The sequence below is a fragment of the Balearica regulorum genome, chromosome 19 (assembly GCF_011004875.1).
Source record: "Balearica regulorum gibbericeps isolate bBalReg1 chromosome 19, bBalReg1.pri, whole genome shotgun sequence".
Classification (NCBI taxonomy): Eukaryota; Metazoa; Chordata; class Aves; order Gruiformes; family Gruidae; genus Balearica; species Balearica regulorum.
The window spans coordinates 4,385,039-4,397,005 of record NC_046202.1 but is presented as its reverse complement, the minus strand read 5'-3'; the positions used below and the strand labels follow the sequence as shown (position 1 = coordinate 4,397,005).

At 51.1% G+C, this 11,967-nt stretch overlaps 1 protein-coding gene across 1 annotated transcript in view; it reads left to right on the top strand.

Moving 5' to 3' along the window:
• The first annotated feature begins 6,319 nt into the window (after nucleotides 1-6,319).
• Nucleotides 6,320-11,967, top strand: part of NXN (nucleoredoxin) — a 52,222-nt gene continuing 46,574 nt past the window's right edge. The window contains exon 1 of the mRNA XM_075771815.1: nucleotides 6,320-6,712. Coding sequence (XP_075627930.1) covers nucleotides 6,395-6,712 — 318 coding nt within the window. The 5' untranslated portion in view covers nucleotides 6,320-6,394. The remainder of the gene's footprint in view (nucleotides 6,713-11,967) is intronic.

Here is an 11,967-nt window from a genome sequence, read left to right as displayed (position 1 = left end):
TGGGGATCGCTCTCCAAACCAGGGATTCCCACGCAGCAGGCTGGAGTCCAGCTGCCTCCACAGCGCTGCGGTGCCAAGGTTTGAAGGGAGCTGCCGGACCCCAGGTCTGGGCCGGGGTGCTCATGGCCGTGTTTGCCCAGCACCTGGCAAGAAGGAGCTTTGGTTTGGGTGGGAGCTTGAGTCATTGCGGGAGTGAAATTCTACCTGAGCGCAGGAGCTTGTAACCAAGTAGCTGTAACCAAATTGATTTCTAATGCACGGAAAATTACAGTGGAAAGTGAGGCTTGGTTTTACAGCTGTTTAAATGCTGTCTCAGTGCCTTATAGCTGTGGTGTCACCACTCAGAAATGTAAAGTCTCGTTAATGTTTCCCTTACCCCTTGCTCCTTCATGTATAATGTGACATCATAAAAAACTGTGTAGTGGCAGCGGTGAGTCATAGTCACTCTTATTTTATGTGCCATCAGGGTATCTCAGGACAAAAGAATGCCTGATGCTGCTCCAGTCTGATCTTGAGTTCCTCCTGATTTTGGTGGTAGTCAAGCGGGAAAGAGCAACTTGCAAAATTTATCTGAAGTTGTTTCTTCAAGAAACGGATATTTCAGTGTAGCCAGAAGATTTTATTCTCAGATCACCAAATCCTTTTCACGAATGAGGAAAGAACAATGTAAAGTTCAGTGTAAAGTTTCAGAGCATGTTTTAACTTTGGACCAGTTTCTTCATCCTTTGGTGGTGTTCACATCACCATGATCCACCCTGGGTGGCTCGGGCCACCCTCGTGTGCTTTGCAGCGGGCACAGGCGGAGCTCAGGTAAACGCTTTGCGCCTCTCCGATGGGGGGAAAGGAGAGGACCAAACTGACTTGCAGAATGGAAATGTCCTGGGCCACTGTTTTCAGACACAGATGCTTCAAGTCTGATTCTTACATGAATGTTTCAGGGACTCGAGGCCTCTCTCTTGCCCTGGGTGCTCAGTGCTCTCACTATCCAGCGTGCTCAGCACCACTGAAAAGAGGCTAAATAGAGATTTTCATGCTGATGTTAAGACAGCCAGTGTGCAAAACCTCCCCCACATCTTCTGAGGGCGGAAAATGAACTGAAGAATTGAAAGAGAAGGTGTCACTCCAGTCTTGTGCTAGGTTACAGGCACCGAGGGGCACTGGCGTTCGCTCCAAATGGCGTGGCTTTGTGCAGGGCTTGGCGAGCTGGGGCTGCTGCTTCTCTCCATCATCCTTCCCTTCCCTGTGGCCGGCAGAGCAGCGGGCAGTTGCGTGCACGTGCCGGAGCCTGTGCTGCCTACGGGGTGGCACTGCAGGGGCAGCTATGAAGAAACGCAAGTAGTTAGCAGCGAACAATGTGTGTCCTGGCTGGTGGTGTGACTGCTGTTGCCGGCCCCGCTGCGTGATGGCCACGTTAGCTCGTGTGGCGGCAGGAGGGGAAATGATAAGGCTCAGATGGTGCCATTCGTGGTCCTCAACGAGCCGCGCAAGTGTGAGTCCCTTTGAAGTTTACTTGTGACCCTGCTGAGATCAATACCCTGGGCTGGCAAAGAGGAGGGAGAGAATCAGAAACCTGGGGAAAAGGACTTTGAGAAGAATAGGGGGAAGTTTGAAAAGGCTTAGGATAGAAATGTTACCTCCCAGCCCCAGGAGCCTGGCACTGGACTAGCCAGCCTCCAGAGAGCCAAACACGCATAGATGGGCTGTGATTGAACCCCCCCCTTTCTTGTGTTTTGCTGCTGCGGTTTGAAATCAGCTATATTTGCTTTCAGAAGAACTGGTTTTTCTTTCCATGGTCGCATGTGTATCCCGATCTTGCTGGGAAGCAGCAGAACGGGCACCCCCAGGACCTGGTCTGATGAGCGGGGGTGCCCCGAGGTCTCCCCCATCATGTGTCCCCAGCACAACAGATCTGGACCTTGCCAGCTGCCTGGCAAGATTTGGCAGGGCTCATCTGCTGGAGCCCCCAGACAGATGGGGAGGGTCAAAGGTACCGCTAGCCTCGCACCAAGCTGCCCTCCGCAATGCGGATGTGAAGAGCATTGCAACACCAGTGAGAAGGATTTGAAGGGTCAAATTCCTTTGGAGCATAACATCGTTGAACTCGGTCGTCTTAGACCTCCAGCGTGTTTGGAGCAGTGTTTTGGAAGGCTGATACCTTAACACGGACCTGTTTAAAGGAGTTAATGTGTGACCGGCTACAAACCATCTGGAGCAGACAGATGGCCCGCCCTGTCGGAGCTGGTTTCAGCAGCTGGGACGCTGTGCGGTTCTCAGCGATGCTGATGTGAATCCAGAAGAAAGCAACTGAGGGGAGAAGGATTGCAGTTGCTTGCATCATCTGCAGAGCAGAATTAGGCCTTTTTTCTGCAGATTTCCAGCAGGATTACTACCCAGGGCTTTTTTCTAGATATGTACGTCCATATTCTGAAATGCAGCCAACATCCCGTTACTAAAATAAACCCCACAAATGTACCGTGTCTGGAACCATTGCGATTAAGAGCTACCAAATAAAAAAAATGTCAGAACACAATGGATTTATGTAAAAGGCTCAACTGTTTGAAGAGTGTCCATTTCTTTGAAGAGACCTTGCTGCTGGCTGATGTCCAGATACCATGGAAAATCCACTCCCCTCAGTGCAATCTGGAGTTCAGAATACAACTAAATTAAAAACTAAGAGAGCCTTTTGCAATCACATCAGTTTGTATTTAAGCATCGCATCATAGGATCAGATTATCAGACCCGTCAGTGGATACAGCGCACGGATATGGGGCTTGTCAACAGGGAGAACGAACCGGAATAGCCATCTTAAGATAGCTGCCCTCTCGTGACGGTCTGACTGCAAAGAAAGTTACTGTATTGTGGAGTAATTAGTGCATTAGCAAAACATGCCAATGATTTTATAGTGATCCTTACTGCAGGGTAGCCTCTCTACTGGGTACAGAGGGACAGTTTTTCTTTTTAACCCCAAATAAGTGTTCTCAAGTCCATCTGCAGATTGATGTGGCTTCCTCGGATCCAGGAGGATTGGTGTCCCACCGCTGCCTGCGTCTCCAAGGTATAATTAATGTTCAATAATGTCAAAAAACCCATACTGTCTAATAATGTTTTAAATGCTGCTGGCTGGTGATGCAGCTGCTGCACTGAACAGACCTGCAGTTACACGGCTGCCAGCAAGGTTGAGCTCTTGCCTGTGAAGGGGGGGGGCTGCCAACTCGCCCTGGCTGGGGAGAGGGCAGCTCTCAGCTGTCTCTAATCATCCTGGGTGTTCTTATTGCCCGTACCTGTGATTTTTTGGCATAGCCAGTCACATAAACAGGGCTGCTCACATCATTATTTGTCCCAGCTTGCTAGTGCAGCCATGCCTCTGTAAGGAAGGTTACAGAGAAGCTCACAACGGATGTTCGCAGTGGATGGAATTTGTCCAGAAAGCAATTGCTTGTTTAATTAAAAAAAAAAAAAAAAAGCAATGAGCAATCTAGCAGCTTGCTGGCACCCACAAGCCTCCCAGGGTCTCTGTGCCTCTGCATTGCTGCTCATCCGCCGCTGTGTGCTGCTGCCTGCCCGTGCCCTTGCAAGGCTGCATCTGCTGGGACCTAACCTGGGGCTCTTTTTCTGTCCTGGAAAGCTGCCTTCCCAAAGATTGACATTAACCGGACTGTTTTGTGGGGTGGGTGGGGGTTTTTTTGGGTTTTTTTTGGTTTTTTTTTTTTTGTTGGTAAATAGTTTTTTTCTTCAATGGCTTCTTTTAAGCTGTGACTTTAGGGTAATTCAGCTACTGCTGTTTAAATGACACCCTGAGCGTACCTTTCTTTTCTTCTTTTTCCTGCCACAGGTTTAATTTGCTCAAGCCGACGAGCGTCTATCCCCAGAAGACGGCAGAAGCCGCAAAGCCCGACGACCTTCCCCGGCTGACACCGCAGGCCTGAACTCACCCCACTTGGCCATTTCTGCTCCCGACCCGCCGGGCAGGGTGTCCTCCCGCCGGCCCTGCTCTGTGGGCACCTGCAGCAGGCACAGGTGAGGGGTCGGGGGGTGCCGGGGGGGGGTGGGGGTGTGTGTGTCCCCCCAGCCCCCGGGAGGTGGCGCTGGAGCCCCGCGAGTCCCCGCTGCGCCCCGGCCCGTCCCTGCGGAGCGACAGCGGCGGGGGGGGGGGGGGGGGGGGGGCTGGGGTGGGGGGCGGCCCCCCTTTTCCTGCCGTTCTTGTCTTCGCCCGGCAGCACCCTCGGGCTCAGCGCTTTCACCCTGCCGCATTTCGCCAATATATATATATATTTTTTTTTCTTCTTCTTCTTCCTGACGACAAAACCCTATAAACACTGCTTGTGGGGGAAAGAAATCCAGGCAAATGCAAAGATTTGGCAAAGATTTGGTAAATACTTAGGCAAAATGTTTGCCAAATACTTTAGCAAAATATTTGCTAAATACTTCAGGGAAAAATACAATATATACTATTCAAAGGGGATGCAGTGTAAAAAACCGGTGCTTTGAAAAAAATGAATAGGAGTTAGGGAAATGCAGATTGGTGCTATCTCTGTTTAGACAAGAAACCGCTCATTAAAAGCCCCACGATGTTGTCTTGGCTTTTTAATTCCAGTCTCTCAAGTCGGTTCCTGAATCCATGATTCTGCTGTGGAGCCTGCGCACGGACAGACATCCACCCACAACAGGAGCCCTGCAAGCCTTCGCATGGTTTAACCTCGGTTTAGTCACACCTCACGTTGGGATGTCGTTCGGTAAGAAGAGCTGCTTCCTCATTTTATTTTATTGCTCTTTGAGAGAAATGCTTTTTACTTGTTCTGTATTTCAGAGCATCTTACTTCTGCTTTGTTCACTAAAAATGGAGCCAGACAAATTAACTGCAGCCACAAATATCATTTTTACAACTGAATATTTATATTGCCACATGGGTTGGTTGAGTTCAGGGCTGCAGACTTAAAAAACAGCTTCCTTGCCCTGAAGAGCCCAAATAATTAAGACAGATAAGGCAGGACAAATAAAAAGAAGACAGAACTCCTCTTGCTTTGAACCACCTCTAGGGAGCAGATCTTGGCAAAAGAAAAGAGAGACCGTAAAGCTGTAATAATAATAATGATAATTAATTGTATTTATAAAGCGTCCCCTAATGGCTCTGGATGCTATACAATGATTTTAAATACAATTGAAAGCAGCAACAATAAGAAGCCAAACGAGAAGCCAAATAAAGAAAGGTTGTAAAAATAAAGGTGTCTCTTCCAGTAGCCAGCAAGATTTGAGTGCTGGTTTGGGGCTCTTTCCAAAAGTAAAACGGAGAAGGTGTCCAGCCATTGCACACGCTTTGCTCCCTGTGTGTTTTCACAGGGCTCCAAACCAAACCCCTCAAACTTTTCTTTTGCTTTACCAGCGTGTGGGAGCGGAAGGTGCGTGTTTGCACGCTGAGATGTTTCCCGGTGAGGGCAGGCGGGTCAAGGCTCTGCGGCACGGACGCACGGACACCAGTCCGAAGCGGCTGAGGATCCATGCTGCAGTGAGTTCTGCGGGCTTGCAGATTACAGACTTTGGTTTTAAAGAGCAAATACATTGTAAAGCCTGGTTTGCATGTCACTGTTTATGCTTTATTTCCTTTCTGTGTTCCAGCCAGTGTAATTCAATGCAGCCAAATTTACTTGTGTTTACACTTCTGGATTGGCTTTCAGGTTTTTCCTCCCGCCATTGATAAAGGTAAACACGTATTTACGTTGGATTTTGAAAACAAAGAAGGGAAGCACTCTTGTTCTGCAAGACTTTGTGAAAGTTTGCTCTACCCTCGCTGACACACGGCGCCAGCTGGAAGTCGCCCTTCTCTCGGCAGTGATTGCAGGGATGGGTGACGGCTGGGTGAGGGGCTTTGCACCGGGCTCAGGCAGGGTTTGCGGGATGGGTGACTCGGGGCAAGGCAGGGCCCGCCGCGGGTCCCCAGCAGTGGCCGGCTCCTGGCAGCGGGACAGAGGGCAAGGCCCCTCTCCCTGTGACAACGGCGGGCACCGGCCACCCCTCCCTCTCCTCTTTCCGGGGCAAACGGGCCCTGGAGGAGCCGAGTCCCGGGGCGTGTGTAGGGAGAGGCTCCCCCGGGGCTTTATCCAGGGCCTGGGCGCTGCCGGGCCCGGCACCCACACCGGCTCTGAGGGCTGGGCTGGCCCACCCCACGCGTGGGGAGCCGCAGAGGGGGGCGTGAGAGATGCGTGCCGGTGGCAGCGGGGCGGACACCCCGGGCCGGGCCGGGCCGGGCGGGGGCGGGGCGGTGCTGCCCCGGGCGGGGGCGGGCGCGGGGCCGTGAGGCGCGGCAGCGCCCCCTGGCGGGGCAGGGCTCGGCTCGGCCGGCGCGGGCTGCGGCGGCTGCGGGCGGAGCGGAGCGGGGAGCGGAGCGGAGCGGGGCGGGATGGCGGGCGCCCTGTCGGAGGTGCTGGGCGAGGTGCTGGTGGCCGCGGACGGGGAGGAGGTGGCCGTGTCGGCGCTGGCCGCCCGCGGGGTCTCGTTGGTGGGGCTTTACTTCGGCTGCAGCCTTGGCGGCCCCTGCGCGCAGCTCGGCGCCAGCCTGGCCGCCTTCTACGGGCGCTTCAGGGGGGAGGCGGCTGCGGCCGGCGGGCAGCGCCTCGAGATCGTCTTCGTGTCGGCCGAGCAGGAGCAGCAGCAGTGGCAGGAGGCCGTGCGGGCCATGCCCTGGCTGGCGCTGCCCTTCGCCGACAAGCACCGCAAGGTGAGACCGCGGGCCGGCGGGGCCGGGGGAGGGGAGGGGGGGCCGCGCCCCGGGCTTTGTCTGGGGGCGGCGGGGCTCGGTCGGGTCCGTCCCCCCCTGCGCCGCCGGGGCGGGTCCCGCGTGGCGGCGGGCGCGTGGCGTGGGGTGGGCGCCTTCCAGAAAGTTCCCGGGGGGAGCCGGGGGCGGGGGGAGAGGGGGGCAGTGTCGGCTGCCGTCCCGCGGGGTGACGCCGCCTCGCCCGGCTCCTCCGGTGCCTCCGGTTCTCGCGGCCTGCGGGCGGGGAAACCCCGCAGGCTCCGTCCTCCACGAGTGGGGGGCGAGGGCGGGGGGGGAAATCCCGGCGTGGGGGTTCGCGGTACCAGCGGGGCGGTCGGACGAGCGCCCGCCGGCCTCGACGGGTCCCTCAGAGGAGCGGGGCCGGCAGGCGAGGCGTGTGAGGGGGGCAGCGGCATGGCGTGCAGCCTGCCCCCCGCGGAAAGTCGCTCCTCCGAGCCGAAACCCGGGACCTCGGGAGCGACCGTCGCTCAGCCTGAGGGAAGCAGGCCTTGGTGCGGGCCGTGGACAGGGCTCCCGTGGGCTCCTACGTGGGTTTGGGCACGGCAAGGGGCCATGGCCTCCGCCGGCAGTGGGAGGGCATTGGGTGGCTGAGGAGCGAGTTGGAGCCCATCTCGTCTGGGAGCTGCTGGCAGAGCTGCCAGGCGAGTTGGTGCGATGGGGTTCGTTATTCGTCTTGGTTTAGCAGCTGGTGTGTTTGCTACTCTACAAGTTATAGCCCCTCATTTGGAGATTAGAGTTTAATCTGAAAGGTATCGGACAAAAAGCGCTCTGTAAGACCCAGACAGGGAGGGCTGTGAGGGACAGGAAGGCAAAGGCTGGGCTTCCAGATCCTTATGAGCTCGCAACCTTGGTAGTTTAAAAAAAACAAAAAACCCTCTTTACAAATCTAATCTCTGGAAGCTATTGAGTAAGAATTAAAAAAATGGTGCCCCACAGTGCCATTTCTAAACATTTTTCCGGTGAGTGATTGCGGCCGCCGGTCTGAAAGCAGCGGCAGGCGTTGGCTTGGCTCTCAGCGGGGATGGGGGTGAAGCCCGTACCGGGGGGCGGCTGAGCCCTCTTGGGCATCCCCCGTGCTCAGGCTCTGCGAGGCTGTGTTGGGATGAGAGGGACGACTTCTTCCTGAATGGGTCTGTGAGCCCTCTTCTGCCGGCACTTCATGCTGTTCGTTAGGCAAAGGAGTCGTTTAAGGAAAAGTTGGCTGCCGTCTGGCTGTGCCGTGTGATGTTCCCTCTGCTGAGAAGACGCGTAGCTGGTTTGAAACCCAGATTCTGCTTTTTGCTCATTTTCTGCAGGTTTTTGTGGCTAAACTCCCTGTTCTGCAAAAGCTCGCTCTGTGTTTAAAGTCACGCACCTGGATGCTGCTGCTGAAGGCCCCCAGTTTGCCCCTTTGAAGTCCAGGTGGTTCTAACCGGGAGCTTGCAGGAATGGTCACAGCTCAAGGTCTGAGACCAGTTTCATTAACGAGGGGAGTTGCCACAGAAGCTTCATCCTTCAGAGAAATTAACAGTTTAATTCCGGTTCCTGTAAAACCAAACTGGGACGTGAAAAGATTGTGGTTCCAATTAGTAGCTGGCCATTTCCCTACAGAACATTTCAGATTATTTAGGTGGTGGAACTTTTGCTTGCCATATTTGCTTTAAAAATTCCACTGCAACGTAGTTAAATGGTTGGGAAATTGTAGAAGTGGAAGGTGGCATTAATTTTACATGCTGGCCAATACTTCCATCTATTAGATTGCACGAAAACATGAAATAAAAAGATTATGGGGTCTTAAACTCTTATTCCAAGAAGCCCTGAGTTAAATTCAGGATTATTTTTGTGCGGAGTGTAAAGTAATTGAAGCTCGTGCTGTATATTTTCAAAACTAAGCAGATGTGGTGTGGCTTTGGAGGAAGCTTAATCTATGGATAACAGAGAACCTATTTGTAAGTTATAAGGGCAATTATGTCAGGATATCGGATTTCTAAACAGGAGATTTATAACCTGTAGTTCAGGCAGTTAGAAGTTTCCTTGTATAATAGGCTGATTTTTACATAGTCACGTTAATGACTTGAGTCTGCAGAAAAGCACAAACTTTCTATTTTTCAAAAACATGCCAGCGAGAGCTGGGGATGTCTAGCATATGTTCAGTACCTCGCAGGCTTAATTTGATTAAAAACAAAAGCATTAGAAAAATGTAGGCAGTCCTTTTGAGTTATGGTTCTTTTGCACTAAAGGCTACTCCTAAGCCCCATGTGAGACAAGCCCCAGAGAATTATATAGATTTATGGGAAGAAGGGATCTTAATAGATACAGAATAGCGATAACAGAGAGTGAGTGGTGGGAACGTCAGGCTGGGAGCCGAACTCAGCCCACGGAGAGGCTGCGGAGCCTCTGTCCTTGGAGGTGGCAGGATTTGGCTGACCGGGTCTCGTGTTGGTGACTGCAGGGCTCGAAGACCTCCTGAGGTCCCTTCCAGCCGACGCTTCACTTCCCGTTGTGAGTTGGTTAATTTATCTGCTGAGGTCGTGAAAGCTTTGGGGAGAGATGACTTCCTATCCCATGTTACCTATAGCATCACTTCTGTTGCTCAGAATTACTGAATAATGCGGCTATTATGGTTCTGGTTTCCTGCTGAAACATTTATCAGCATGCGCCTTGTCTTTCTCTGGTGTACTCTGCATTTTTTTTTATGTTTCTCCTTCTTCTGAAGCCTGGGCGTTGAACCTTGATAGATCTTAACAACCAGGCTCCTTTCTGGGCTTATAGAAAAGTTCCCACAGTCCTCAAAGTAAAATAGCATCTTACTCTCATGGTTATTGGTGAAAGTAGTATGGGTTGTCAAAGAAAACAGCCACTCTTCCTTGAATGCCTCAGTAACTCAATAATGCCGGGGTGCAGTTACCAAGGGCATAACAGCCTGTGCGTCTTGCAACAACCAGTTGAATTTGGGTAACTTTAGCATATAGCAGTTTCTGTCTCCAAACCAGTAATAAAAGAAAGCAGTACAAGTCAGCAAACATCTGGTCGTGGGAAAAGCCTTTGATTAATGAGGAGGATGGCATTATGCCTCCATCTGAGCCACAGCCAGCCCTATTATTGGGGTTTGGTGTGTTTTTTTGTTGTTTTTTTTTTCAAAAACAAAACCATAATGTGCCAAATGAGATTGGAGGCCTTTAACTCATGATACACATCCCTCAATCAAGCTGTTCAGCCCTGGATTCGGGTAGCTATAGGCAGCTGTGGATAATTGATTTGTCTTCTGATAATGCCTGGCGTTGCTGAGCAGAACATGGGAGAGAGAGGTTGCTCTGTGGCTTGCTTTCGTTTGGGGTTTTGGTTTAACGTCGTCCTGTTGTTATCTGTTTGCACGAACAGCTGCTCAAGTTCTGGAGGGTTGATTTAATAACAGCTTTAATTCCCGATTGCTACTGAGAACCTCCTTAATGTAAACAGCCCCCATCTGTCTACGTGCCCTGATGTCCGCTGGCGCCCATGATGGGGCAGCACCCTCCCTTCTGTCAGGAGGACCCCAGACTTCTGCTGGTGAGCTCCGGCCCATCTCTGCTGCAGAGTCTTATCTACACTCAGGGTGAATTCAGGTGCTCTTTGAGGGTTTACGGCATGCACCCTTTTGGAGGAGGGCAGGAGCATGCTGTCCTGCTGTGCGGCATTGCTGTGGGACATCTTGGTCATTTCTGCTAAAAAACCCCAAAAATAATAAATTGGCCATATTCTCCATAGAGTAGGTCCTCTCACCTGGGTCCGTGTAGGAGTGGGAGGAAGGAGGGTCAGGGTGCTGGAGGAGAAAAAGCTCCAAGTGGGTCTGCACTGGGAGAGAAGCGGTTTATCTTTTGCTGTTGTTTATTTGCCCTTGCTTTTGTTTTACTTGTTACTTACTTGGCCCAGTCTTCTTCCTCATTCTTTTTAATCTTGACTTTTCTAATTACGCTTGCTTGGTTCATTCACGCAGCGCCACAGTGGTGTAGGGTCCGTGCTTTGCCTCTTGTTTTGTGTTTGCTTTCCGCTGTCTTTATGCATCTGCTTCAGTGTTGCCCAAGTTCTTCTCGGGAAGGCAAACCCATTTCCGCTGGAGCTGAAATACTTCTGCACTGGTTTTAAATAAATGCAAAACATATTGATTATGTTTCTGTGATTATTCAGTCAAGTTTCTGAAAACAGTTTGAGGATCTCTCTTTGCTCATGCTGGTAAATACGCTTTGGTTGGGACAGAGTGGTTTTCCTTTATCTTAAAAGTTGGATTTGTATATCCTGCTCTGTGGATTTTCTCCCATGTTCACATGAAATGCGTCCTTTGCTGAATTGTGTCGCAGAGGCACATGATCTTTCTCTGCGTGTGAAGATGATGTCTGTTCTGTCTTGCCCTAAGGAGGGGGAAAGGAGCAAGCTGGTAGTTTTGGATTTTGTGGTTTTAGTGGCTTGATTGCTATGGTAGGTGATCCGTGTTGGACACGGACAGAACACCCCTTCTGTGCTGGGAGTACGTCTTCCTCAGCACCGCAAATAAAACAGTGGTCTTAAGATCGATGGGTAAAATGTGACAAACCTCTCGCTTCTTTGCAGATATCTCTGTGAAGTATTTTACAAAAAATACCCACTACAGTCGTCTTTTTTTCTTTTTAAAGTTATGTTCTCTACCCCCACGCCAAAAAGAAGAAAATGGCATTTTCTTTCCCTCTGCTTAAAAAGATTGTCCACTGTGGGAGCCTCTCCTAATGCAACACTGGGTACTTGTTTTGTAGGTAGAGTTTGTGCAAGAAATGGTGGGGAGAAGGTAGAAATGTCATTACATAGACTGTACACTTTTTTTTTGGGGGGGGTGACCTCAAACCCTTGATTACGGTTTAAGATACACCCTAATTTTCAGGGACTTGGCAATTTCAAACAGAAAAATTACATCTGTTGAGATCTGGGAGGCAAGTGGTCAGCACAGATGTGGGATTTGTGTAACAGAAAATTCTGTAAATCACTTGGAGCAGCTTTTGAGTTTCATCATATCAAAATATCTAGGTAATCACTTTCAGCTGTATTCCTGACTTTGTATTTCTGGGGTGGGAATGTATATGAAATCTTTGGCTCACGGAGATGTAGATTTGAAAAATATGGTCTTTTCATGACATAAGGCTATTGAGTAAGCAGCAAGGCATTAGCAGCACCAACTGATTCTTTGCTTTGAAACTCACTGGTTCTGAAAT